General features: G+C 52.3%; 1 protein-coding gene across 1 annotated transcript in view; it reads right to left on the minus strand.

Annotated features, from left to right (window-relative positions):
* The window catches only part of TAFA3 (TAFA chemokine like family member 3), a 75,440-nt gene that overhangs the window by 25,876 nt on the left and 25,161 nt on the right, over positions 1–24,403 (minus strand). Inside the window, exons 2-3 of the mRNA XM_054026426.1 lie at positions 13,055–13,143; positions 12,031–12,146 (exon numbers count right to left, since the gene is read on the minus strand). Coding sequence (XP_053882401.1) covers positions 12,031–12,146; positions 13,055–13,089 — 151 coding nt within the window. The 5' untranslated portion in view covers positions 13,090–13,143. The remainder of the gene's footprint in view (positions 1–12,030; positions 12,147–13,054; positions 13,144–24,403) is intronic.

Below are 24,403 nucleotides of genomic sequence, written 5' to 3' on the forward strand. Positions count from 1 at the left end.
CTCCCCACGGGGGCAGGATAAGAGGATGGCCCACAGGTGACACTTCTACGTCAGAGCGGCTCAGAGACTACGGCCATGAGGCCGTACACAAACCTGCCTAGAACAGTATGAAATCACAGACTCCTAGAAATGCAGGGCTGGGAGGGACCTCAAGAGGTCGGCTAGTCCAGCCCCCTGCGCTGAGGTAGGACCAGGTGAACCGAGACCAGCTCCGACAGGTGTTTGTCCAACCTGTTCTTAAGCACCCCCAATGATGGGGATTCTACAGCCTCCCTTGGAAGCCTGGCCCAGAGCTGAACTATCCTGATAATTAGAAAGTTTTTCCCAATCTCCCTTGCTGCAGATTAAGCTTGTTACTTCTTTCCCTATCTCCAGTGGACACGGAGAACAAGTTTTCATCCTCTTTATAACAACCCTTAACACATCTGAAGACTGTTCTCAGGGTGTCTACACAGTATTCTGGAGGGAGCGGAGGATGCCTCCCAACCTGGGTCGATAGATGAGTTATTAAGGCTCACGCTAATGCTCTGAAAATAGCAGTACAGTCAGCGCTATGAAGCTGTCGCGGGCTCTGAAGCCCATCCTGACCACAGGCTTCAGAGCCTGAGTTCCAGCCGGAGCCACAACTTCCATGTGCTGTCTGTACAGCTGTTTTTAGAGTGCTAGCATGAGCCCTGCTACCCCCCGTCTATTGACCTGGGCTGGGACGCTTGTTCCCACAGGTCCCGAAATGCTGTATAGAATTTCCCACTGGAACTCCAGACTAAACAGGCCCAGGTTTTTAATCTCTCCTCCAGGTCAGGTTTCTTAAACCTTGGATCTTTTCCTTGCTGTCCTCTGGACTCTCTCCAATGTGTCCCCATCTTTCCTACAGCATGACACCCAGAGGTGGCCGTGGTACTCCAGCTAGGGCTCCACCAGTGCCGAGCAGAGCGGGACAGTTACCGCCTATGTCTGACCCACACAGAACAGAGCAGCTCTGAATCGAATGGAATAGGCTCCTGAGCTAAGACCCTCTCTGCAAAGCACTTGGGCTGAGATTTTCCAAGGTTCTTAAGGGAGTGAGGTGCCCAAATCTCACTGAAATTCAAAAGGAGTGCTTCTAGCTCCTGTCCCAGTCCCAGGCTCCAGCGCGTGCTAGTGATTAGTCCCCACTGACTTTAGTTCAGGGAGCCTAGCCAAGCCGGTGATTGCTTTAGACAGCAGTGCTTGGAGAGACAGCAGGGTCCTACTCTGCCCCACTGACTCTACGTGTGCTAATCCACGCTGAAGTGCCTTGCTGGGCAGGGCCCTCAGGGGGAGGGAGGGAGTGTCTCTCCCGTTCTAATGTGTCCATCACTCCCGTGCCCTCCTTCCCCCACAGCCTGCAGGAGATCTCCCCGCGTTTTCGTTCCCGTTTGCTCTTCATCCCACGGACATTTTTTGCAGCTTCGCGTCTCCGATTCCTTGTCCCTCTGCTCTCACGACAGCCAAACTCGCAGCACAGAGCTGGCACAAGGGAAAAGGCAGATCCATTCCTGTCCCGGTGCCAACGGGGCTGCTCCGGCGGCTATGACACGCTACAGCTTGATGCATGCCGCCGCGTGGGGCTGTCCCAGGTCCATAGCACACAGCAGCAATGAGGAGAGGAGAGGACGCAGCCTAAAGCCACGGGGGAGCAATGCAGGGACTAAGCGAGGAGATGAGCAAACAGTGTCATCCTCAGCCATGAAGGGCTGGGAGAGAGCAGGCCTGTCTGCAGCAGTCACCAGCTTGGCTACACCTCCTGTGCCGTTCTCTCTGCCGCCTGATCAGAACCCACCATTCCCCCCCTCCCGCCCCCCAGGCTCTCTGGGATGAATCTCATGTGGGCTGCAGCTCCGAGCTCTGAGCACATAGAAATGCTGCTGCTGGATGCGTGACCTCAGCGGGACTATGCCTGGACTTCAACGTAGGCACAAGCCAGCCCAGGGGCAGCTCTGGGAACAGAACCCAGGCATGCGGCTGTCTAATCCATTGCTCTAGTGCCCAACCCTCACTCAACACATGCTCTTCTGTGTATGCCCCACCGCCCTCTGCTGGGGGGTGACATCGGACATGCCCATGTGTTTATCACTGCGCCATTGTACCTACTCCTACCGGGAGCTACAGCAGCTTGATTAGAGGCCGGCCTTTTGGGGCCATGGTCCTGAGTTGTATGGCAGAGGCACCTGACTGGGGTCTGTGCAGGTGCTGCTGAAGCCTCACAGACATTGGCTGTGTGCAGAAGCGAGAGACGAGTGCCTCATTTGGGGGATTGGTAAAAATCCAGCCTCTGGTCAGCGCGCAGCTTTTCACACGTTCCTCGATTCCAAGGCCGAGGGGACCCCGGAGATCTGATCCCCTGTAGCCCACAGGCCAAGAAACTTCTCCACTGTCATTCCTAGAGCACCTGTCTATGGCCAGTGTCTAGATGTCAGTATGCAACTGTGCATGGGCATCTGTCCATGGGGCCCCATGGGGCAAGGATAAAACCCAGCTCAGCCTAGAGAGGCTGTTGTTGGTGAGCCCGTGCCTCCCGCCCCGCTCCCAGACAGTGCTACCAGCTGCCCTTAGCCAGGCTGTTCGGCAGGCACCTGAGGCCTAACTGGCAACACCTGCTTTTCAAACAAATCAGCCCGTTCTGACAGCAGGCGGGCGCCTTCAAGCCATAATTCTCAGCAGAGCAACAGAGCAGCCCTGTGCTTCATCTGAATGGCACGAACTCTCCCTCTGAGCCAGTCGGCGGGCAAGCACCTGATGGTAATGGACTCAGGCAACTAGCTCTGTGTCTGTGCACCAGGACACAGCACAGCACACAGGGCACGTGGTCGCTGCCCAGCATACAGTAACCGTGCTCCTTGCCAGCTGCCACATGGAGCCACGAGTCAGACGCAGGCTTTGTGCTGCTCCAGAATTCAGGCCCCGAACAGCTAATCTGCACAAGAAAAGCGGGAGTTGCCAGGGAATCAACGTGGCATCCCCAGAGACAGGTCTGTTGGCGTTAGCCCAGGAGGCTCTGCCCACAACCACCACTCCTGCCTCCCGTGTGTGCGCACCCCACGGCCCGAACCCAGTGATAGCAGCGCGCATTTCCACTGGGGCTTGGCCTCCTGGCTTCAAGCTGGGAAAGGCTCTTGTTCCGTCAGTGATGGTGTGGCCTCTCCCCACCTGTTTCCCTGTCCTGAGTTGGAGATTTGCCCTGTGTAGATCAGGCCCTTTGGGCCGAGGCTATCCACCTCCAGCCGGGGCCCTGGGGCAGACACCGGCATTAGCTGCCCAGCTGTAATTGCTCCCAATAAAGCTACAGGCTACGCTGAAAGTGCTGGGGGCCTTTCCCTTTGTAGTCTCATAACACCAGCCCGGGGGGTGTAGCTGCACCCAGCCCAGTCTGCTAGAGACATTAGGCAGCCCTGTGGCTTAGCTGCCTTTGTAATAGCTCATTACTGCTCCTCTCCAGACTCAGGCAGCCCCGCTCCCACCCCGTTGTCCGTGGGGAAATCGCACGCAGCCTGCCTGGACCCCGCAGTGCGGTGTACAAACCTGCCCGCGCTGTCAGCAGGTCAGGGTTTGAACCATTGCCATCTGAGTGGTGATGGTGGGGTGTGTGTATGGGGAGGGGGGTGTCAGAGAATTGGGTGGAAATGAAAGAAAACCTTGGTGTCTGATGTAAATAACAGGCTGCCTCTGCCAGCACTCCCTCCTTCTGGGCACAAGTCCAGCTCTGGCTTTACTAGGGCAGCAGAGACGCTTCTGTGAATCTGTTTTGGGGCCACCAATTATCCCAGATGACTCAACTGGGCTTCCATATTTTTCAGGCAGCTGCTCACTTGGTGCTCGAGTGCTGTCTGTATCACATGTTACCTGCTGTCAGAGCATGAGCAGGAAAGCCAGGAAAGCTGCTGCCCGCTCTCTGTTCAGCTGTGGGCCAGATCTGGGTCCTGCTGAGAATCTCTCAGCACTGGAAGCAGGATGTGGGGGAGGAAAGCAATGGTGAATGCATGCACCATTAATGCCCGCTTTCCCTATACCCACTGGAGTGGAGGGGCAGGGCTCAGCTCAGTTGGAGGGGAAGGAAGAGCTTGCAGCTAAAGCAGTGGATGGGCACTCAGGCCATCTGCGTTCAGTTTCTGGCGTGGCCACAGACTCCCTGTGCGACCCCAGCCATGTCCCATTGATTTACCGCAGCTGAGGATCTGGCCCTTACTCTCTTCGTCCTGCAGCTCCCTGTCTGTACAACAAGGATACTAATCCAGCCTTTGTTTATTGCACGCTGCTAGGGGCAGGGTCTGTCTCTCACTATATGTTTGTACAGCGCCTAGCACAGCAGAGCCCGGATCTCAGCTGGTGCCTTTGGGAGCTGCTGTGATAAGAAGGGGAAGGGAATTATCAGCCTCTGCTCTTGTGAACTGTGCCACGGCCTCTTTAATGACTGCACGTCATCTGCGGGGCCTTGCCTTTCTGCCCCCTCAGACAGATTTGCATTCCTGCTCGGCTTCAGCCTGGCTGGAAATACCACAAACAAACAGCCTCCCCTTAGTCTTTGCCTTCGTCCCAGCACAGGCAAAAATAAGAGCTAACAAGAGCTCAGAAAACATGGGGGACTGGGACAAGTAACAACTTTTTCAAACCTCCAAAAGCGTGAGTGATTCAAGTTCCCTTTCAGCAAGGGGCTGGGGGGTGAGATCTGGAGCAGTTCTTATTTTATCTGGACCAGGTTTGCCTTATGTTAACCGTGGCCAATATGGGCTGGGTATTGTAGGAGGACAAAGCCCTGAATTGGCCAATTCCCAGCCTATGACTAGGAAGATATTTGGGGTTTTTTTTTACTCGATGCAAATGAATCATTTGGCATCAAATACTTTGATTCACAGGACTGGAACACGTGACTTTGCTGTTCCCTCATTCCAGAATTTCAGCTTAATGAACAGCAGCTCGTCAGGGCAGATGCTGGGCTGTGACGGACAGCTCTGGAGAGATTAAAGCCAGTTACGGGTTATCCAGGTGGAGGCAGCAGTTGCTTACACAGGGCTCCACTGCTCAGCTCCACCCTAGGTCTCCCTTTGATGTCATTCAGCTGTGCAGAAAGAGACCTGAGTTGGGGAACAAGAGCAGTCAGAGCCATAGGATTTTTCTGAGCTCGCCTACAGGCGCTTCCTTTTTCTGCTGAGCTGTGGGAAACCTACTATTGGTTCGGTCTGAAAATGCAAAGCAGATCCTGTGTTTAACCCTGAAAGGTGGGAAACCCTCAGTGAGCCCAGGACAATTTCCTGGCTGCTTGCATGCCTTTTGTTCCAACCTAACTATTACGTCTCCCCTAGAGCCCTTTCAAAAAAACGGATCTCCTAGAAGCATAAAGGATTGTAAATGCACCCGGCTTTTGAATCCTGCATGTAAAAATAAAACAAAAGCAGTGTCCTATTCTGGTTGACCTTTAAGTGAGCAGCCGAACGTGGTTTTTATGGCATCACCTGAAACGACACAAGCTATCTAGCCCCGGAGAGATGCAGCCTCTTCCCAGCTCATTTGATGTACATATCGCTCCGTTTACAGGTGAGGAGTGTTACAAAGTGCAGACAGAGAAGCTGAGAACATGACTGCGATGTAAACCCAGACTATACCCAGGCAGGCTCCCTCCTCCCGTGTGGCTGAAATGCATCTGAGCCTGCCCACAACCAGCCCTGAAGAGCTGCTCTGCACCACCATGGAGCACACACGACCCCACCCTCCACAGCACATGGGTCCAGTCTCTGTACTGAGGGCCTCACTAGGAATCCAGAGCCCACATAAGGCTGCTCAGGTAAGCCCTTCATTGTCCAGACTCTTCTTTGGGGACAGCGTGGTCTAATAGCCAGGGCAGCGGAGTAAGCATCAGGAGACCTGGGTCCTGTTTCCAGCGTGGGGCTGGGTGACCTTGGACAAGTCACTTCCCTTCTCTGTGCCCACATTCTCCCTTTGTCTGGCCTGTCTGGTGAGATGGTAAATTCCTCTCTCTTTATCTGCATTTCTACAACACTTGTACACTGGGGAGCTGGTCTCTGTTGGTGTTTCGAGGTGTTACCACAATGCAAAGGATAGTAACATTAAGGATCTCAGTATTACCAGCAGTAGCTTGGTGCGGGATGCGTACCCACCTGTGTTCTGTAATCTGCCCCAGCGAGCCTCAAACCAGAGAGGAAATTCTGCTTTGCACAGATTTGAAGACCGGTCCATTCATCCCATGCTACCAGTGATGTAAGCAGCCTGTATGCTGTGCCCTGTGCGATACACCACAACTACTGCTATTCACTAAATAATTAAAGTTTTAAACTCAGTACTGCCTTTTACACATACATTATTAAATAGTTTTGGAGAGAACCAGACCTGTTTTTATTGCTCATTATCACTGCACCTCTGTTGGATTTTTTACTGCACTGTCGTAGCAAGACAACAGAGCATACTGTGTTTCCTTTGCTAAAGTCACACACGCAAAGGCAAACCCACAAAATGTGCACATACAGACTCTCTCAACACAGAAAAACAAATGCAAGGACATACACGCAGTGTTGCAAGGATTAATTAGTCTGAGTTTGTACAGAGAGAAATCTGCCCAGAAATATTGAGTGCCTCCTACACATAGTGCAATTAAGGCTGAGAGTCTCAAAGCCACGAAATGGGAGACAGTGTGGCCTAGTGGATAAAGCACTGGACTGGGGTTCAGGAGACTCGAATTCTAGTCCCCTCCCTCTGCCATTAACCAGCTGGGTAACCTTGGCCAAGTCACTTTCTTCCCAGTGCCTCGGTTTCCCTATGCGTAAAATGATACCTTTCTTTGTAAAGCGCTTTGAGAGCCACTGATGAAAACTGTGACATAAGGGCTAGGTGTTAGTATTACTATTGTTAATGATTAGGACAGACAATTCCCATTCATTTTAAATGGGAATTTGGCATCAAAATCCCATACACAGATTTGCAAATTTCCTCTTCAATGTCCATTGGGGAATGATCCTGCACTGGCAGGGAGATGGATAAGATGACCTACTAGATCCTTCTCTTTGCCATATGCCAGGGCCTGACTCTCCATTGTCCTGCCCCTTGGGTTGTCATTTGCACCTATGCAACTGGGTGTGAAAAGCTACTAAATCAGAATGCAAGCACTTCACACCTGTTGTGCACCTGGTGCCAATGACTGGGCAAGGTGCAGGGCACTGGAGAATCTGGCTTTGTAGTTCATCCACACATAGCTGTGCAAACACACACACAGCAGGGATTGCACCAGTGCCTGGCATAGAAGGACTTGGCAGAGGTGCGCAAGTTTCATCAGCAAAGAGAATTGTTTCTATTCCTCTTCTCCTAGGTCACTAGCATCAACAGGCAGGGCTCTGCATGCCAGCCTTTCCAAATGACATTCGGTCCTTTTGCTTCTGTCCTGTCTGAAGTAGTTTTCCTGCTGAAAACTGCCATGTTTCTTGTTAAACTGAAGCTCCTGAATTATGGGGGGGGCTGTTTGCTGTTTAATGGGAGTGTAATGGGGCAACTAATGAAATAGGCAGCCTGGAGTCCAGGGTTCCTATCCAGGCGAATGCCTTACCACTTCCATCCAGCAACAGCTACCCAACATCAGGCTTCTTAAACAAGTAATAAGCCAGGGTACCAGGATAAAGAGAGAGTCAGAGCTGAAGGCCAGACGAGATCATTACGATTGTCTAGTCTGATCCCCTGCGTAGACAGGTTAGAGAGCCTCGCCCAGTGATTCCTGCATCACATCTATTACTTGGCTGAGCGAGCGCAGATCTTTCAGAGACACATCCAATCTCGGTTTAAAGCGTTCAAGTGCTGGAGCACGAACCATTTCCCTAGGCAAGAGGCAACGGATCAGCAACATAACAACAGAAAATATCAAGCTGCTGCTGTCAGTCCACATGATGAGACACCCGCTAGTAATTCTTTCGGCAAGTTAACCACAAAGCTGGGGACTACCCCACACAAAGGGCTCTGGTGACTAACCACATTTGCCCACACAGGCGTTCAGCAATGGACTTGTATCCACGTGAGGATGGCGCTCTGATGATCAGCGCTAACAAATTCAATCTGGCAATGCCTATAATAACGTCTTACTAAGAGCATTATATGGACCAACAAACCCAGCTTGCCAATTAGAGGCCACCAACCTGTGCAGGGGATTAATTTCCCGGTGAGCCATTCTTCACCAAAGAGCTTCCCTATTCCATTTAGAAATGTCTTAATCTTAGCACTTGATTTATGTGGCTATTTAAATCCAACCTCGTAATCAAGGAAGCAGTGCTAGATCCCGACGTGTTAGCATTCTCTGTGTGCTAGGTGGATGTTAGTGATTAGATCTTCTTTCCAAAGCCAGACGTTTAAAATTCATTGTTTTCTTGAATTTGCACAGGCTAAAATGAAAATCTGAAGCGGGGGTGGGAGGAGAGAGTCTGCAAATCCAAGAGGCTGGAGTGAGGACTATGGTATTAATTTAGGGTGACCAGATGTCCCAATTTTATAGGGACAGTCCCGATTTTTGGGTCTTTTTCTTATATAGGTTTCTATTACCCTCCCCCCCACGTCCCGATTTTTCACATTTGCTGTCTGGTCACCCTATATTAATTCCAACCCTGGGAACTTGGCATCACAAACCACCACTGCTGTGGTTCAGGATACCTCCACAACCCAGCAGATCATGGGAATCCATCCACAATCCTACATTTAGTGATGATGTAGAGAGAGAGAGAATGTGTGTGTGTACATTACTGGGGGTTTTAGTCCAGTCTTCCCCTTGCTAAGAAGTAGTGTGGCCTAGTGAATAGGGCCTGGGAGTTCTATTCCACGCTCTGCCACTGATCTACTACGACACCCTGGGCAAGGCACTTAGCCTGCAAGCTCTGTGTCCCCAGGACTGTCTCTCAGTCTGTGTCTGTACAACACCCAGCACAAGGAGGCCCTGATTTTGGCTGAAGTCTCTAGGAGATGCTGAGTTTCCTGTTTGCTCACCGTGTTGCCAGCTATCGCGAGTCGCACAGTAATTGGTGCTTTTCGCAAAGCCTTGGCTCCTAGAGTCATGTTATTACACAAGAATCTCAGATTTCATTTAAAAAAAACTGAGTTTCTAGCCCTCCTGGTTGCAGAGAAAAGCTGGAGAATGTGACCCCTAAAGTTTCAAAAAACAGAAGGCTGTTTGGGGAGGCACAGCCTTCCCTACCCGGCCCTCCATACAGTTGAGCAACCCCGATGTGGCCCTCGGGCCAAAAAGTTTGCCCACCCCTGATCTAACTGAATAAACACATCTGCAAACACTGCATTTATCGTCCAGCAAGCTTCAGCCAAAGTATGTCTGAAAGGACTATTTCCCCAGCCAGGGCTGCATTTTCAGTTTCAGACTTCACAACCAGCAATCAAAGATCACATCTGGGACATCACTCAAGTAGACCACAGATATCCTGGGAAGCCCTGAGCTCTTGCCAAAGATAATTCCAGAGATGATTATGGAGTTTATCATCATATGCACCTGTTACAGGTTACAAAGTGAGTAAAGCAGGTAAGTGCTGACTCGCTGGTTGAGATAGTCACATTGGGAGATATGTGTTGGTTTTAAGGATGGGGATTATGGGATTAGAACGGTTTTAACTGTCGGGGAAAATGTCAGAAATGGGAAAAGGGTTAGGTGTAGGGTCATGCAAGAGCATATTCAGTTTAATCCTTAAATACTGTCTCTCCCAAACACAGACCCTATTGCAGTGTCTGGTCTCCAGTGGCAGAACCATCTCCAGCCAGGGTTAATGGTTCTGTCTGGATTTCAGTTATAAGCCCCTCTTCTGGGTCTCTTTAGTTTGTGACCATTGCTCCTTTCGTGACCCACACTGAGGCTGCTGGGCATGTGCACGGAATATAATGCGGCTCAAAACTGGTGCAAAGTTTTATGCCGACAGACGGGGGCAGGGGAAAGCTGGGCTGACTGGCTCAGAGAAAAAGGAGAAAAAGAATCTTCTCGTTTTCTGGAACCCGGATGGGCTGCCAGTTAAAAAGCCTGCCGTCCATGGCAGAATGGAGAAGAACAGGGGGAACAAACCTGAAGACAAGGGAGACCAAGTGGGACACATTAGCTGAACCTTAAAATTTCCAGGACGCATTTGATTGCTCAGAGTCAAGTCAGGCTTCCCCCACCTGCCAAACCAGTTGATCCAACCCACCCCAGGGGCTTGTTTTCAACGGAGACATGGAAAATAAACTGCAGGGCAGAATGAACAAACTGCATTTACAGATCAGCATCTCCAAGTTCCCCGGACAGGCTCAGCTGGGATTGGAGCAGTGGCTGCCTGCGTTCCCTCCCCAGACAGTTGCTTATTCATTTCCTTGATCCCACTCTCTCTTTGTCATTCCTACACTGTGAGAGAGACACCGTGCAAGGAAGCAACAGGGTTCAGACCCCTGTAGCAGGCTGAAGAGGTGCTGTCCAGACTGTGCACCACCATGGCTGTAGATCTGCAGTGAGCAGCCACTCAGCTCTAGCTGTGGCACTCAGGGATCGTGCCAACGAAGCAAACTCATCCCGGAATCCCGTGAAGTTGTAACAGTCTGTGTCCCCTCTGCCCAGCGCTCCCAACCACTTGCTTCAGAGATGGTGTAGAAAGTGAGACACCTCTGTGTCTGCTGGATTCTGATGTGTGTGCGCATATATGTAATTATATAGACGTATACGTCTGCACACCCACCAAAAAAATCTGTGCGAACGTAAACTTCTGGCTGCGGCAGTGTATTTCTGCCCAGCGACACAAACACTAGAGAGCAAGGAAGCCATGAGGGCAGCATTTGCACCTAACCCAGTACCAGTCTCCAAGCATTATTCCTTTGCCATCCCGCTACAGAGCCCCAATACTTTACCGACTCTCCCATGCAGTCGCTTTGGCCCAGACCCTGAAAAAATCTGATCAGTTATACACAATACGTACTCTTAAAATTCAGATACACACAGAGATGATATTGAAGTTCACAGATAGCGGGTGGTTCGTAGGTATACTCAGGATATGCTGTATAAGGAAATCACAACGTCAGAGCTAGGTGTACTGCCACGTGATTTGGGTGCTACATCAGTTCACGTTCCGTTCATATTTTAAGATTACCTTCACAACCGGAGGGATAACATTTTATTTTTTTAATGAAAGCTTAAAGTCTAGAGTGTCTATCTGATGACAAATGTACTTCGTGACAACCACTATGACCTAGATAGAAATGGGTATGACTAACAATATTCATCCATCAAAAATTAGCACATTAATAGACTTGAAACATAGATGCCTTAGATTTTGCTATAGTCAAGAAGTGAACCAGTTTTCAAATCCAAAAATTCTGAGCCAAAAAAATGGTTACTCACCAAACAATCATTCTGAAAGGGCCCGTTTTAAAATAATTACAACTCATAGCCCAGTTAACAGATTTACTGGCAAATTGTTCAGAAAAATCACCCTATACCCTGAGGTGAAGTGCCGTAAGTTTTCCGAGGCTACACAACACTCCACACAAAGAACTGCAGTCACTGCTTTACGTGAAAACGTCAACACAGCCCAACTAGGGTGTCTCTTCTATTGGAGAGAACACACAGATCCCCACTGGCCCATTTTTATTGGCTTCTGCAGGGGGCTACGAGGAAACCCAATGTTACTGCAGTGAATCCGTGAGGCTCTTGATTCACTGGGCCCAACCCTTGTGTTGGGCAGGTCATTACTCCCTCTAGCATGGCTTCAGCCAGTGCCTTCCTGAGCCACGGTGACAGGACTCTGCCCTCAGCCCCTGATTATCTATTACAGCGTGGCTTAGCGCTCTCCCTGCTAACGAGGCGCTGCAGTGCAGCTGACCTGCTCTGGTGGCAAGCTGGTTAATAAAGCAATGGCAACTTCATAGCCAAGAATGAAGCCAGTAAGACTGTAAATCCCCCCCTGGAAATCCCCTTCCCCCCCCCCCATTCAAGACACTCGGATGCCGTGGACCTGGGTTAGCATGCAAGGGTGTGATGAATGAAATAGGATATACAGCTCGCCCTACCTGAATGGCTTCTGTGTTGTGATGAGGCCAGTGTCAATCTTCCCCATAGCGTGATAAGGCAGAGAGTGAGCACCAATACCCATTTGCTCAAACTTCGTATGTCTCTTTCACTCATTCTACCGAAAACAAACAGAAAGAGAGAGATGCAGAAAGAGAGAACTCCAGCAATGTGCAGCAGGCCAGGGGACAGGTCTGCGGAGAGAGGCGGGTTAGAGGCAGCCGCATGCTGACACACTGACATCTCTGCGGGGTGGCACTCAGTGCCCCAGAACACAGTGAAGACGCATAGGATTGAAGATAGAACTGCTGCAAAAGACTAAGCCCTGCCCACGCTTTGTTCACGGGGTGCACACACACAATTGCACACAGAGCTTGGAAGGTATAATTATTCCCCTTTCACTAAACTTGGGAGCCTTTCACCAGCAACGCAGCCTCTGCACTTCCACTCTGGGAGCTGCCCTTGCTAGGGACAGAGACGGGAGTCCTGGAATTGCTCATTTGGGAGAGATGCCTGAATCTGACCAAATGCTTCTTTTTCACTCCTGCGCAGTGAGACAAGGGGCTCATTCTCCTGTTCAAGGGGGGGATGCCCCTTCTCTGGCTTTCCCAGCTTCCGCCTTACCTTGGACTCTCTTCCCCCTTTAAAGACAGCAGCAGTGTGGAGGCGGCGAGAGGGAACCTACCTTCTTTGCTGGTGTTTAAGAGGACAGATTCTGCTTCTCGCTCTACCGGCCTAACCCCCACTGACTCCAATGGAGTTACTCTGGTTTTACACCAGGGCAACTGGCACCATGGGTTTGGCCTAATGCATTTTCATGCTTAGAAAACAGAGGGTAAAAAGGCACCTTGTCATTTCAGGTGAACACCCCCGCAGGGAACACGCCCACCCACCCACACAGCAGCGTGCGCCGTTCAGAACTCACCCTTCTCACAGAGATCTGTTCAGATTTCTGAAAGCAGGATTGTCTGTTCAAGCAAGAAGAGGCCGTGCCACTTACACAGTAGCACTGGCAGAGATATTTACCTCTTACTGGGGTTTCGCAGCCACTGCTTGTGCATCCACCAGTCTCCGATAGATCTGCTCCTTACAGAGAAGGGCAAACATCAGGGCATCTGAAAGCAGAGAGAGAAACAGCCACTTGAATAATGATACCATCTATGAGAGCTCCACCTGAGCAAATCAGAAAGAATCACAGCTCCTTGGGAGCAAGCTGACTTGGAATGACCCACAGCTGCAATTATCCAGGCATCGCAACCAGGAGGGCCCAGCATTCACACCCCCACACGGCCTCACACACCCACGTCCTCTCTCACACCTTCACACCCACACATGCCTGCGTCCTCTCTCACACCCACACCTCTCTGGTTCGGACCCGAAATCCCACCCTGCACCTGAGAAACCTTTCCTGATGAAAGTTTCATTGAAGCGGATATGTTTATGCAAAAAGTCTCAACAAATTGGCATTTTTCCAACCAAGAAAGTGTCATTAAAAAATTCCTGACCGGCTGTACTCATGACATAATACGCTGAACAAATTTCAGCCGAAGACCAAACCAGCCACCCAATCGAGAAAACAATCCTTTATTCAAGGGGACCCTTAAAAATCCCTTCAATGATCCAGTGGTCCTAATTCTGAGCTCATTTGTCCCAGTTTTAAACTCCACTGATTTCAGCAGAGCTAGTCTTGATTTCACTGGTGTCAGTGTTATCAGAACCAGACCCAATATACACCCACGCTATGCATGTAGAGCAGACACACTGATTCAGAGTATAAGTAAAGCAAGAGAGCAAACTAACAGTGATATTTTCACAGCATTGGCCTTCTTCAGACAGGGGCTGACCCCGATATTATCACTATGGTAGCACTATGGAGCAGGGCCCTGCTGTACGAGGCACAGTACATACACCTATTAGTAGATAGCTGCTGCTTTGAAGCGTTTGCATTCTAGGTAGAAAAGAGAGACAAAGGCTTGCAGAAGGAGCCAGCATTCTCCCTGTTTTACAGATGGGGAAACCGAGGCACAATGACGTGACTTGCCCAAGGTTACATAAGCAGAGTGTGGACAAGCTGGGAACTGACCTCAGACCCGCTGAGTCCTAGTGCAGCATCTCAGCCACAGGACCAACCTTCCTTAGGAACAGCTGCAGCATTCGCTTTATAAGACCGCCACAAATAATGAATGATCCAGACAGACAGACCGACACTGGTTCCCCCAATGGTAAGGCACTGCCCTTACTAACCACCTGCTTAGTGCCCTGATTACACAGTGAAACGAGGGACACGGGAAAAAGGCACTAGGCTGGCAGAGACAAAGGTTTTATGGGCAGGTCTCCTGGGAACCTCAGCAGTGGCCTGGCAACACGAGGCACCCCCCAGAGTGCAGACACTGCACCGGGACATTGCTACACAAGGTGCTGTTCGGATTTGTGCACAACCCACCCCGTTCTGTCTGGCAGCTCCCAGGCAGAATCAAGCAGCAGCTAAAACCCTGAATTTACACACTGCTGTCAAGTTCCATTGCTGGGAGGTGAATCGTCACAACGAAGAGTATTTAAAATAATGCACTAATTCAGAGCCCTGTGAATGCGTACGCCAGCACGGGGGCTGAACCACAGCACCCCCCTGCTAGCAATGCCCAGAACGATACACTTAGCAGGCAGAGGAGAGGAATCAGTCCTGGAGCTGGGCAAAGGACGAAGCACCTGCTCCACTCCGAAGTCAGATAATATCCGCACACCCGGCTCCCTGCCTTGGAGAGACCATCTCTACAGGGAAGAGGGGAGCTCAGCCTTGTCCCTGGCACCTCTGCTGAGGCCTCCAATGGCGGTGATTAGCGCTGTCGGGGAGGAGAGGGGGTGGCTGTGTGATGCTGACACCTGTCCCTAGGTGCTACTGTAACCATTTCTACTATGGTAGACGCGCCAATGGAGGTCAGGGCCTGGTTGAGCCAGGCTCTGTGCAGAAATCTAGGGAGAGGCAGCCCTTGCCCCACAGGTCGACAAGACAGACAAGGAACTGAGACACAGGGGTCAAGGGACTGGCCCAAGGTCACACGTGGAGCCTGTGAGCGGCAGGAACTGAGCGCACGGCTCCTGTGTGCCGCTCCAGAGGGCCTCTCCCCCCATGTAACCTGGTGCTGATTTTTAAAACAATTTCAAGGTTGTGGAATCTGGATTTGGGGGGAATCTTTTTAATGTTTGTGCAGGAAACAAAAAAAAAAATCACATCATGCTTCCAGGCACTGATCCGGCCCTCAGCACTGTGGTACCTGAGCACCCTCACGGGACTAGCCGAGAGCCGGCAATAACAACCGCTAAGGCGCTGGGCTGAGCACTTCTGAAATCGTACCCCAGGTCACTTACAGCAGCTCTCACACACAGACGGGACCAGAACCCGAGTCTCCTGCTCCTAGCCCAGGGCCCTAGTTAGGGGGTTGCACTGTCTCCCAGTCCCTAGCCCCACAGCAACGGTGCTACAACCCCACCCCAATGTGCAGCACATGAAGGGGAGGTGTGCAAACATCGATGCACCCACTTCATGGAGCTGGTGCACCTTCAGCATGCCGCAGGCTGTGCCCACAGAGCAGGGCAGGATGCGCTGGCAGGCGCAGAACATTCATGTCGCCTCCGTTCCTTGAGTGAAATTAAAAAAATAAATCAACATTTTACTTTCTGCAGCTTTAAATAGATCCCTCTTAATATGTATGGCCGTGAGGTGGGGATGGCTCAGGGACTCTGGCGCCGGAGCGAGGAGAAAACAGTAATCAAGGTAACAGCCTGGATAGCAGAAAGCCCATTCTGCATCTGAAAGGTAAAATGACAACTTCATGGTCCTGTTTATTGCCTGCTGGGACCTGACAGGGTCCAGGGTAAATAACCACGTCCCCTGTAAAACTTCAGTGCCAAGCCAGGATTTATTACAGACAAGCTGGAGTCAGTAAATATTATCTGTGCTGATGCAGACACTCATGAGCAGCTCCGGCTGACCTGACGCACAGCCAGGCAGCAACCGGCCCCATCAGAACAGGCTGACGTGTCCCAGGCCAGGCAGCAACCGGCCCCGTCAGAACAGGCCGACGTGTCCCAGGCCAGGCAGCAACCGGCCCCGTCAGAACAGGCCGACGTGTCCCAGGCCAGGCAGCAACCGGCCCCGTCAGAACAGGCCGACGTGTCCCAGGGCCAGCAGGGAGCTGTACACCCCGCAGGAGAGGCAGCCCCTGCCCCAAGCATCTTACATCTAAATAGACAAGACAGGCACAGATGGGAAGAGACTTGCCCAAAGTCATCCGCAGAGCTGGGAAGAAAACTCAGGTCTCCTAAACTCCAGTCCCGTGTCCTAAATGCGAACCAGCTATTACCTCTCTCCTGACAGCTAGGTAGGAGCCAGCTGTGTATAAGGAGAACAGGGCCAGCTGTAGGGGCACCCAGATGCAGGGCCACAAGGCGGGAGGCTTCTAAAGCCAGACTGAGCAATGCATTGGAAAGCAGCAATATTCTGAAAGGAACATGCTTTTACCAGGAGATGAATTAAATGGCCCTAAAAGATCTTTCCCACTCTAGTTTCTATGATTGACAATCACAAAGCTGTGCCCAGTCTCCCCCTATCCAGACAGGACCCTGCCCCTTCTACACCCAGCTCTCCGCTGCTTGCCCTGTGCTCCAGCCACGTTTGCTCTGGCAGGACCCCGTGACGGGACAGCGGGGCTTTGTTAAAATTCCACCACCCCATCGCAGGGAAGCTGGAATAATCCCTGCCTATGACAGAGTCACTCTTGCTCCATCAACCCCAGACAGAGATGGCTAATCCCTGTGTCCCAGTACAATACCCCTGAAGGAGAAATCATAGACCTTCGGAATAGCCTGGATTGCAGCCTGTGTGAGGTACCTGCAGAAAATGTACAGGGCGGGGGAGCACGGAGATGGGGGAGGGGAGAGACCATCCTAGGAATCCACCAATAGGTCCCCTTTTCCCCAGCCCCGATGTTAAATTGCACACACAGCCAGTTCACATAGCCAGGTATTTTTCAGGAGCAAAGTCTCAGTATTTCCAGCAGAGGCACGTTAAGTTTGGTTGCCAGCTGGCAGGATTTCCCCACCGCCTGCCCTCCTGTCTGCAAACACGTGCGCCCCTGGTTTGCGGGGGCATCGCAGCCAAAGAAGGGGGGGGGGGGGAGTTCTTGTGGAGCCCCTGCGCTCTGCACTGAAAATACAGCACTTTGGCCTCTGCCAGGAGCAGGAGAGTGCTGGGGAGCTGAGGCTCTCTCCAGGAAAGAACATCCATCTCCTCACATTAACAGTGTTGTCCGCAGGCCGTAAGAAGTGAGCAAACACCACTGACCCATGGCACGCCATCCTAATCAGCTTGAAATTAATATTGGTTGCTAAGGAATGTCTATTCCTTCCCCACTTCACAGAGACGCATGGTCACAAGAGGCTGTGATCCCACGCAGACGCATGAAGCAAGACTGCAAATCACAACGAAGAGCCAGCGGACAGACAAGGAAATCTGCTGCCTCAGTCGTTCCTGGCTGCTGAGGACCCGGGGAAATGACACAGACTCGAGAGGAAGGAATTTACGGGCCATGCTTGGCGGACCAGCCCCTGACCGTACTCTGGGCTGCTGGCTGCCTGCCCATGTGGAATCCTGCCTGGCGGTGCCTTGTCAAGCACTTTCCTGTATTGCCTCTTTGCTGCCATTTAATTAATTCACACATCTGTACTGGCCCTTGGCACTGCACCTCTGTGATTGCAAAGGGGAGCAGCGCTGTCTAGGGACTGGAGCAGGGGCTAGGAGTCAGGATTCCTGGGCACTATCCCTGGCGCCACCACTGAGTTGGACAAGTCACCTACGTACTCCGTGCCTCAGTTTCCCCCGCTGTAAGACGAGGTGGGGGTTTGAGAGGCTCAGCTGGTTAGTGCCTATAGAGAGTTTTCCCTAATGGAGCAGCAAATGCTGGCGTGATGTCCCATGAACATGCAGCAGCGTGGCACCATCCCCGGACAGCACGGCAGGTCTGCCTGGCAGTGTCAGTGCCCCAGAAAATGCTAACCCCTCCAGGAGTGCAGTGCCAGGAAGGGAGCGTGCTGCCCTGGCGCCATCGCCCCATTGCTTTGGGAAGTCGATCTAAAGAGTAACCCTTCTTCCTCCCCTCTTCCCCGGGATATTTCTTCCCCTCCATCACGTGTCTCCCTCCCCAACCTCCACCCGGAAATCATGCACTGACACCATAGGAGCTCAGACAGCTGTCACACACTGGCACTGCCAAGCAAGGGCTGTGCTCCCAGGGTCCAAACAGCAGCGTTCACTGTGCCCATGGGCAGACTGGAGGGTACAGAATGGCAGATGGCCCCTCCAGCGCCACGTAGGGAATGTGCCGGGGATGGATCCAAGCAGTGGGCAGCTGTCCTTGTTCAGGCCGCTTGGCGCCTGGCCTGGCTGCTCCATTTTCCCCCGTTTTATTCCCCCAGGCTCGGGCTGCAGATGCGATTCCTAGCAGCAGCTGGTTCTCTGATGCCACATGCCTGTCCCACCAGGCCGGCTGGCACTGGCTGGGTTTTTCATAAGCCAGGACATAGCTGTGTTGCAATTGAGCATGCATCCCGCGATGCGCATCCCCGGACAGCAACGAGGGAAGGTGTTGGCTCATACCATGCAGCAGGGGCAGCATCTTGGAGCCAGTGCTCAATCCACTGTCACGGTCAACACCTGCCTCCCTCCTTTTCACTGAGTGCCCTTGGGAGTGGTGCTGGGAGTCAACATGCCTGAGATCTGTTCCTAGCTCTGCCACTGCGTCTCTTAAGTGCTCCGTGCCTCAGTATCCCTGCTGTAAAATGAAGGGGGGGGCTGGTGAGGCTCAGATGGTTAGTGTCTACAGAGTGCCTGGCCTGCCAAATGCTCACGTCACCACACACAGCAACAAGGATTGCCAAGCTCACCTCAACCTAACCCAGGCAGCAGGTGCTGATGGTGGGCGCTGAGGTAGAATAACTCTTAGCAGGCCAAGCTCGCTTTATAGCCATCTGAACCAGGGAACCGCGCCAAGGGCCAGCTGCCGTGGCTTCAGAGATTAACGAGGCTGGTGATCAACTGTCTCCGCTCTCCCAGCCCCTCTCACTGCCACCCCATGGGCTCTCCCTCCAGGTCTGACCTGGCCCCCCCGATTGTACTATCTGAGCACCTCACACTCTTTAAGGTGTTTATCCTCGCGCTCTCCTGGAGGCAGGGCAGGGCTGCTATCCCCACTGGGCAGAGCGGCTGTCACTGCCCCATGGGGGAGGGGGCTACGGTTGAAGCAGGAACTGAACTCATCACCCTTCAGGCCCCTATGCAACAAACCCGCCCCCCTGCTCCGAGCCCGTCGGCTGGCAGAGAGCCCAGCACAGCCAGCCCACGCCGCCTGCATGAGCCTGGGCACCCTGGACTAGGCACCGCGGAGGCAGAAATTACCCTATGTCCACTTTCTTGTCCCAGAATAAAATGGGCCGGTGGGTTAGCTGTGAGGCGTGGCTAGCAGAGTCTTTTTAGAACTGCCTCGGAGTGGGACTGTCCCTGCACACTGTGGCGTCACACACAGGAGAAGGAGAGTAAAACCCAGCCCGCCCTGTGGCACCACAACTGGCTACTAGGCTGCAGTTCTGCCCTCGCCTGGCTCTCCAGGCGCGAACAGAGCTCTCCCCAGATGCCCTTATTTTTGGCACTCGCTCCCCACCCCTGTGAGCCCCATTCACAGCCCTTGTTCTGGTTGAAGTTCAACAGGACCCTGCAGAGCGCATAGGAGGACAGTCTCTGGCCCCTAGCTTGTGAGCCCCATAGGGAAGGGGCCTTGCCTTCCTCGCTGTCTGTATGGCACCATGCCCAGCGATGGCACGTACCGAGACAACAAACGATAATGCATTAATGACACAAGCCAGCAGTGAGGAGATGGAAACTGAGGCAGAGTTCAAGGGATATGCCCAAGGTCACAGAGCGAGCCAGCATTAGCAGTCAGGAGTTCTCACTCCCACTCGCCTGCTCTAAGCAGCATTGCAGGACACAGCTGAGAAAGAGACAATGCCACCTGCCCCATGGCCCACGGCTCTGCGTGCGTTATCCTTATGGCCTGCTTGCGTGGAGAAGTGACCGTCTGCACGTCTCTGGCTGGCTGGCGCTGACAATACAAACATGATCTCATTGGACAGTTCACCATAGTGCACACCACTGAACTGCTCAGAAGGGCTGGGCATCACGCACTGCCAGCAGCTGCCTCCACTCAGCGTCACAGCCAGCTTCTCTCCCCAGCAAAGAGGGGATGATTTATTTATTTCTTGCCGGGGAAAGATGGTCCGACTGCAAGACAGAACCCTTCAAACATTTATGGCGCTAACTCAGCAGGGAGGGGGACTGCCCGAACGCGCTCTACTCACCTTATGGAAAATCCTGGGCAACAGCTCAGGTCTGACACAAACATTCCCTGAGCTCCTCTCTCTCGCTCTTTTCTATTTCACGGTGAAAGAAAAAAAATGGTCTCCCATCCCAAATGTGACAAACGCTGCCACTCACAACGTGGGTTTTCAGTCTCTTTGTTGAAAGGATCCTTCCTATTGGGAAAGCAACTTCATGCCCAGGGTGCAGTTAATCTACCCATGCGTAATGGGGCTCCAGCCCTGCGAGGGAAACATCCTTTGGAGAGACGGGAATGGCAGCTCGGTTGCTGCAATGTGCAGATCCCAATGGGTATTTGTAGCACAGCGCAGACTCACCCCTACGGCACCTCCTGCTGGTCGTCCTCGGGAATTAGCGCTTCAACCCAGGAGCGCTCTCTGCAGGCCGGTGATCCGCTTGCTGTTGGCCCCCCGTGTCCCTTCCAGGACCACGGTGCCCTTATCTCAGGGTTCTGCCTTCTGCAGTACCCCATAGTCTTACTGGGTTTCCCCCACCCCAGGGGAACCCCCACTCCCTATCCCCACGTCGCCTCAGTCATGGCTACTGCCAGTCTCAGTTTAGCCCCCGCGCCCTGGGGCAGTCTGCAGTCTATCAGCCGCTCATCACAGGCAACAAAGGGTTTGGACTGGCTGCCTTTACCCACCCTCCGGCTGCCCCTCTGCCAGCCCAATACCTAGGAGGCCTAGAATTAGGCCCTGCAGCCTGGGGAGTTGCTGGCCTGGGGCTTCCCAGCTCCTAAGGCCTTTCCCCAGCCCTGCCTTCCTCTAGGTCCCCTGGGTGAGTTCCCAAGCAGCCAGACCTGTCTCCCTCTCCAGTCAGAGAGAGACTGCTCCCTCTGGCTTCCCTGGCCTTCTTATAAGGCCTAGTGGCTTAGTTTGGGGCGTGGCCCCAGCTGCAGCCACTTCCCCCAGTCAGCCAGGGTTTTACCTTGCCCAGCCCCAGCCCTCTGCAGGGCTTTTCCAACCCCTCCAGCGCCGGAGCGGGTGCTCACCCCGCTACAGTATTATTAGGGGTATTCCCAGAGCTCTTCGAGGCCCCAGCTGAGACTGGGGACTCCTTACGCTGGACGCTGCCTGGAACGACCGACAGTCCATGCATGCCCTGTCGAGTTTACAGTCTCATCAGACCAGAGATACAAAGGGAGGGAGAAAAGGAAGGAATATTAGCCCCATTTTACAAGTGAGAAACTGAGCCATCAAAACAAGGGGGCAGGTTTTCACAGGAGCTCAGCACGGCGGGAAAACCTGGCAGTAAGTGTCACAAGGGGAGCTCTTTGTGCAACCTGCCCAGGGTCACACGGGAAATGTGGGGCAGAGCTGGGAACTGATCACAGATCTCCTGAATCCCAGCCCAGTGCCCTAGGTGCAAACTCATCCCTCCTTTTGGGAATCCTGGTGAGGATGAAACTTACAGCCAGGGGGCCAGGCCCAGGACTGGCCCCACATACAGTCATGCTGTGAAAAAACTGCCTCCGCAGAAAGAGGATTCCTCTGTCGAGTGAAAACCCATTGATATCTAGAACCTGCACAGCAGATGCAAGGTGAATGCCGAGCGGGTCCAGAATTCACAGAGAGCATTTCCGATGGGGTTTGGGTAACGGGCAGAGATGAAGCAGAGCACTGCACCTGGGCGACACTGATTGCAGGACTGCAGCCCCGTCCCTCGGCTACCCTCAGAGCCCACGGCACAGCCTTGCTGCCTACCCAGCCCCATTCCACACTGCTGCCCACCATTCTCTGGGTGAAATACTCCATTGTCTTGGCCAGGTCTCCTGTCACCTTGTGCTCCTGAGAACAGTGCCAGAAGGGGCCCATTAGATTACCTACTCCGAGGCCCTGCATTATAATCTCTCTCTGCCAAGGGCCTTCTCCAGGAGGTGCTTTTCCAGCCACGATGTGAAAGTGTCAGTCACCAATCACCTCCCCATGGATCCAATGCATGAGGAGGCAGCAGAGGACTGGAGATACCATAGGGAGCAGACACAACGCCCACCCCGAGCGTTAGCAAGTTCGTACGGACTGTCATGAGCACAGAACCCCCCATGATGCAGCTGCTGTTCATTCCCGAGACTCCCAGTTACTACATCACGGTCTCCCTCCTCTGCCTTGTGCACCCAAGGAGAGCACACCTGCAGAGCTCCTGAATTCAGCAGGTTTCTAAATGGATTTGACATTTCTATTGCTAATAGGAATATTCACTGTTATGCTAAATAGGACAAAACCGTAGCTAGAATAGGCCTCATATTGCATTGTTCACCATTAGAGTTCAACCAACTTCAGAAGCAGCTGGGACCAGCCACTGTTGGAGACAGGATAACGGGCTAGAGGGGCCTCTGCTTTGTTTCAGGAGAACACTTCATGTGTCTCTACACCTGGTTAGAGTACACCCGCCCCGCCAGTGAAGGTGGAACATGCCGGAGCGAGGGTGAATCTAGCTAGCAGGGGTAAACGATAGCAGTGTAGACTGGTGGCACAACTTTCAGCAGGGGCTAGTTCCTGGAGTATGTACCCAGGGGCCGAGCAGGCTTGCAATCATGCAGCTAGCCCAGCCAGGCACATAGTCACTGCTATTGTTCCCCACGCTAGCCCAATCAAAGCTAGCCTGGGCGTGCCTGACCATGCTCCCATCCCACCTTCACCTGCAGTTTAGATGTGCCTTACTCAGTGTGTTTTGTTCTGCCCAGGTCCCTTTTAACAGACCAAGGGGAGCACCAGGCAACAGCAGGGCACTGAAAAATGCGACTTTCCCCCGGGGGAGAATTTCAGAGTTAGTATCCGTTCCGAATCAGCGAAAGGTCAAAATAGAGAGAATTTTCACAACACCAAAATGCTGAAAAGTTTCCAATGGGAACCGTAGACACAGAAAACATCAATATTCTCGATGGAAGCTGAATGATTCGATGAATGATTCGATGTGGTGTTTCAAACATGAATAGTTTTGTTCCGAATCAGCATCCCAGAATGTAAAATGTCTCCTTTAAAATGTCGATTCGAAATGACATTTTTCATCTGGAGTCTGCTGACCTGGAAAATGGAAACATTTTGTCAAAATTGGTATTTTCCCACAGAAAATTTGGATTTTGACAAACCCCATTTTTTCAGATGTGAAATTTTTTCAGGCAAAATATTTCACCCAGCTCTAATGATAACCCTTGGGGACAGTGAGCCCCGCCATTTACAGCCTATGATGATGAAATATAGCCCAGTGGATTGTGCACTGGACTGGGAGTCAGGAGACCTCTGTTTACTTCCAGCTCCACCACTGCCTTGGGGACTATCTTGGGCAAATCTCTTCCCCGCTCTGACTGTGAGTTCTCTGGGCCAGGGGCTGCCTCTTACCAGGTGTACTTATGTCACCTAGCGCAAAGGGGCTCAGTTGCAGCGGGGGCCTTCAGGAACAACCATAATACACCTCTACCCAATATAACGCGACCCGATAGAACACGAATTCGGATATAAAACGCGATAAAGCAGCGCTCCAGGGGGGCAGGCTGTGCGCTCCGGCGGATCAAAGCAAGTTCAATATAACGCGGTTTCACCTATAACACGGTAAGATTTTTTGGCTCCTGAGGACAGCGTTATATCGGGGTAGAGGTGTACAATTAATAACATAATTAACATCACAAGACAGGCCAGGACTGAACCCCTTCTTGTCCAAAAGCACAGAAACAAGAGTGCCTGTCTGCAGTCTCTGCTCTTCCCAAGAGCCCTGCGCAGTTCCCCTGGTTATTACGCTTCCTGCAACACACAGCGATTCGTATGCAGTGCCCCCTGTTCAATAAATGATTCAGCTGGAGCTCAAAGCTGCTCTCAGTGACGTGAGGCAGGGACTGTAATGTACACCTCGAACCACTCCCCACAATCACCGGCGAGCCAGCCACTGCCTTCTCCCGCTATGATTATTTCATTACAGCGCTGTGCACACAGGCAGAGTAAATATTTATGAGTGAG

This window comes from Malaclemys terrapin, chromosome 4, assembly GCF_027887155.1.
Source record: "Malaclemys terrapin pileata isolate rMalTer1 chromosome 4, rMalTer1.hap1, whole genome shotgun sequence".
Taxonomy (NCBI): Eukaryota; Metazoa; Chordata; order Testudines; family Emydidae; genus Malaclemys; species Malaclemys terrapin.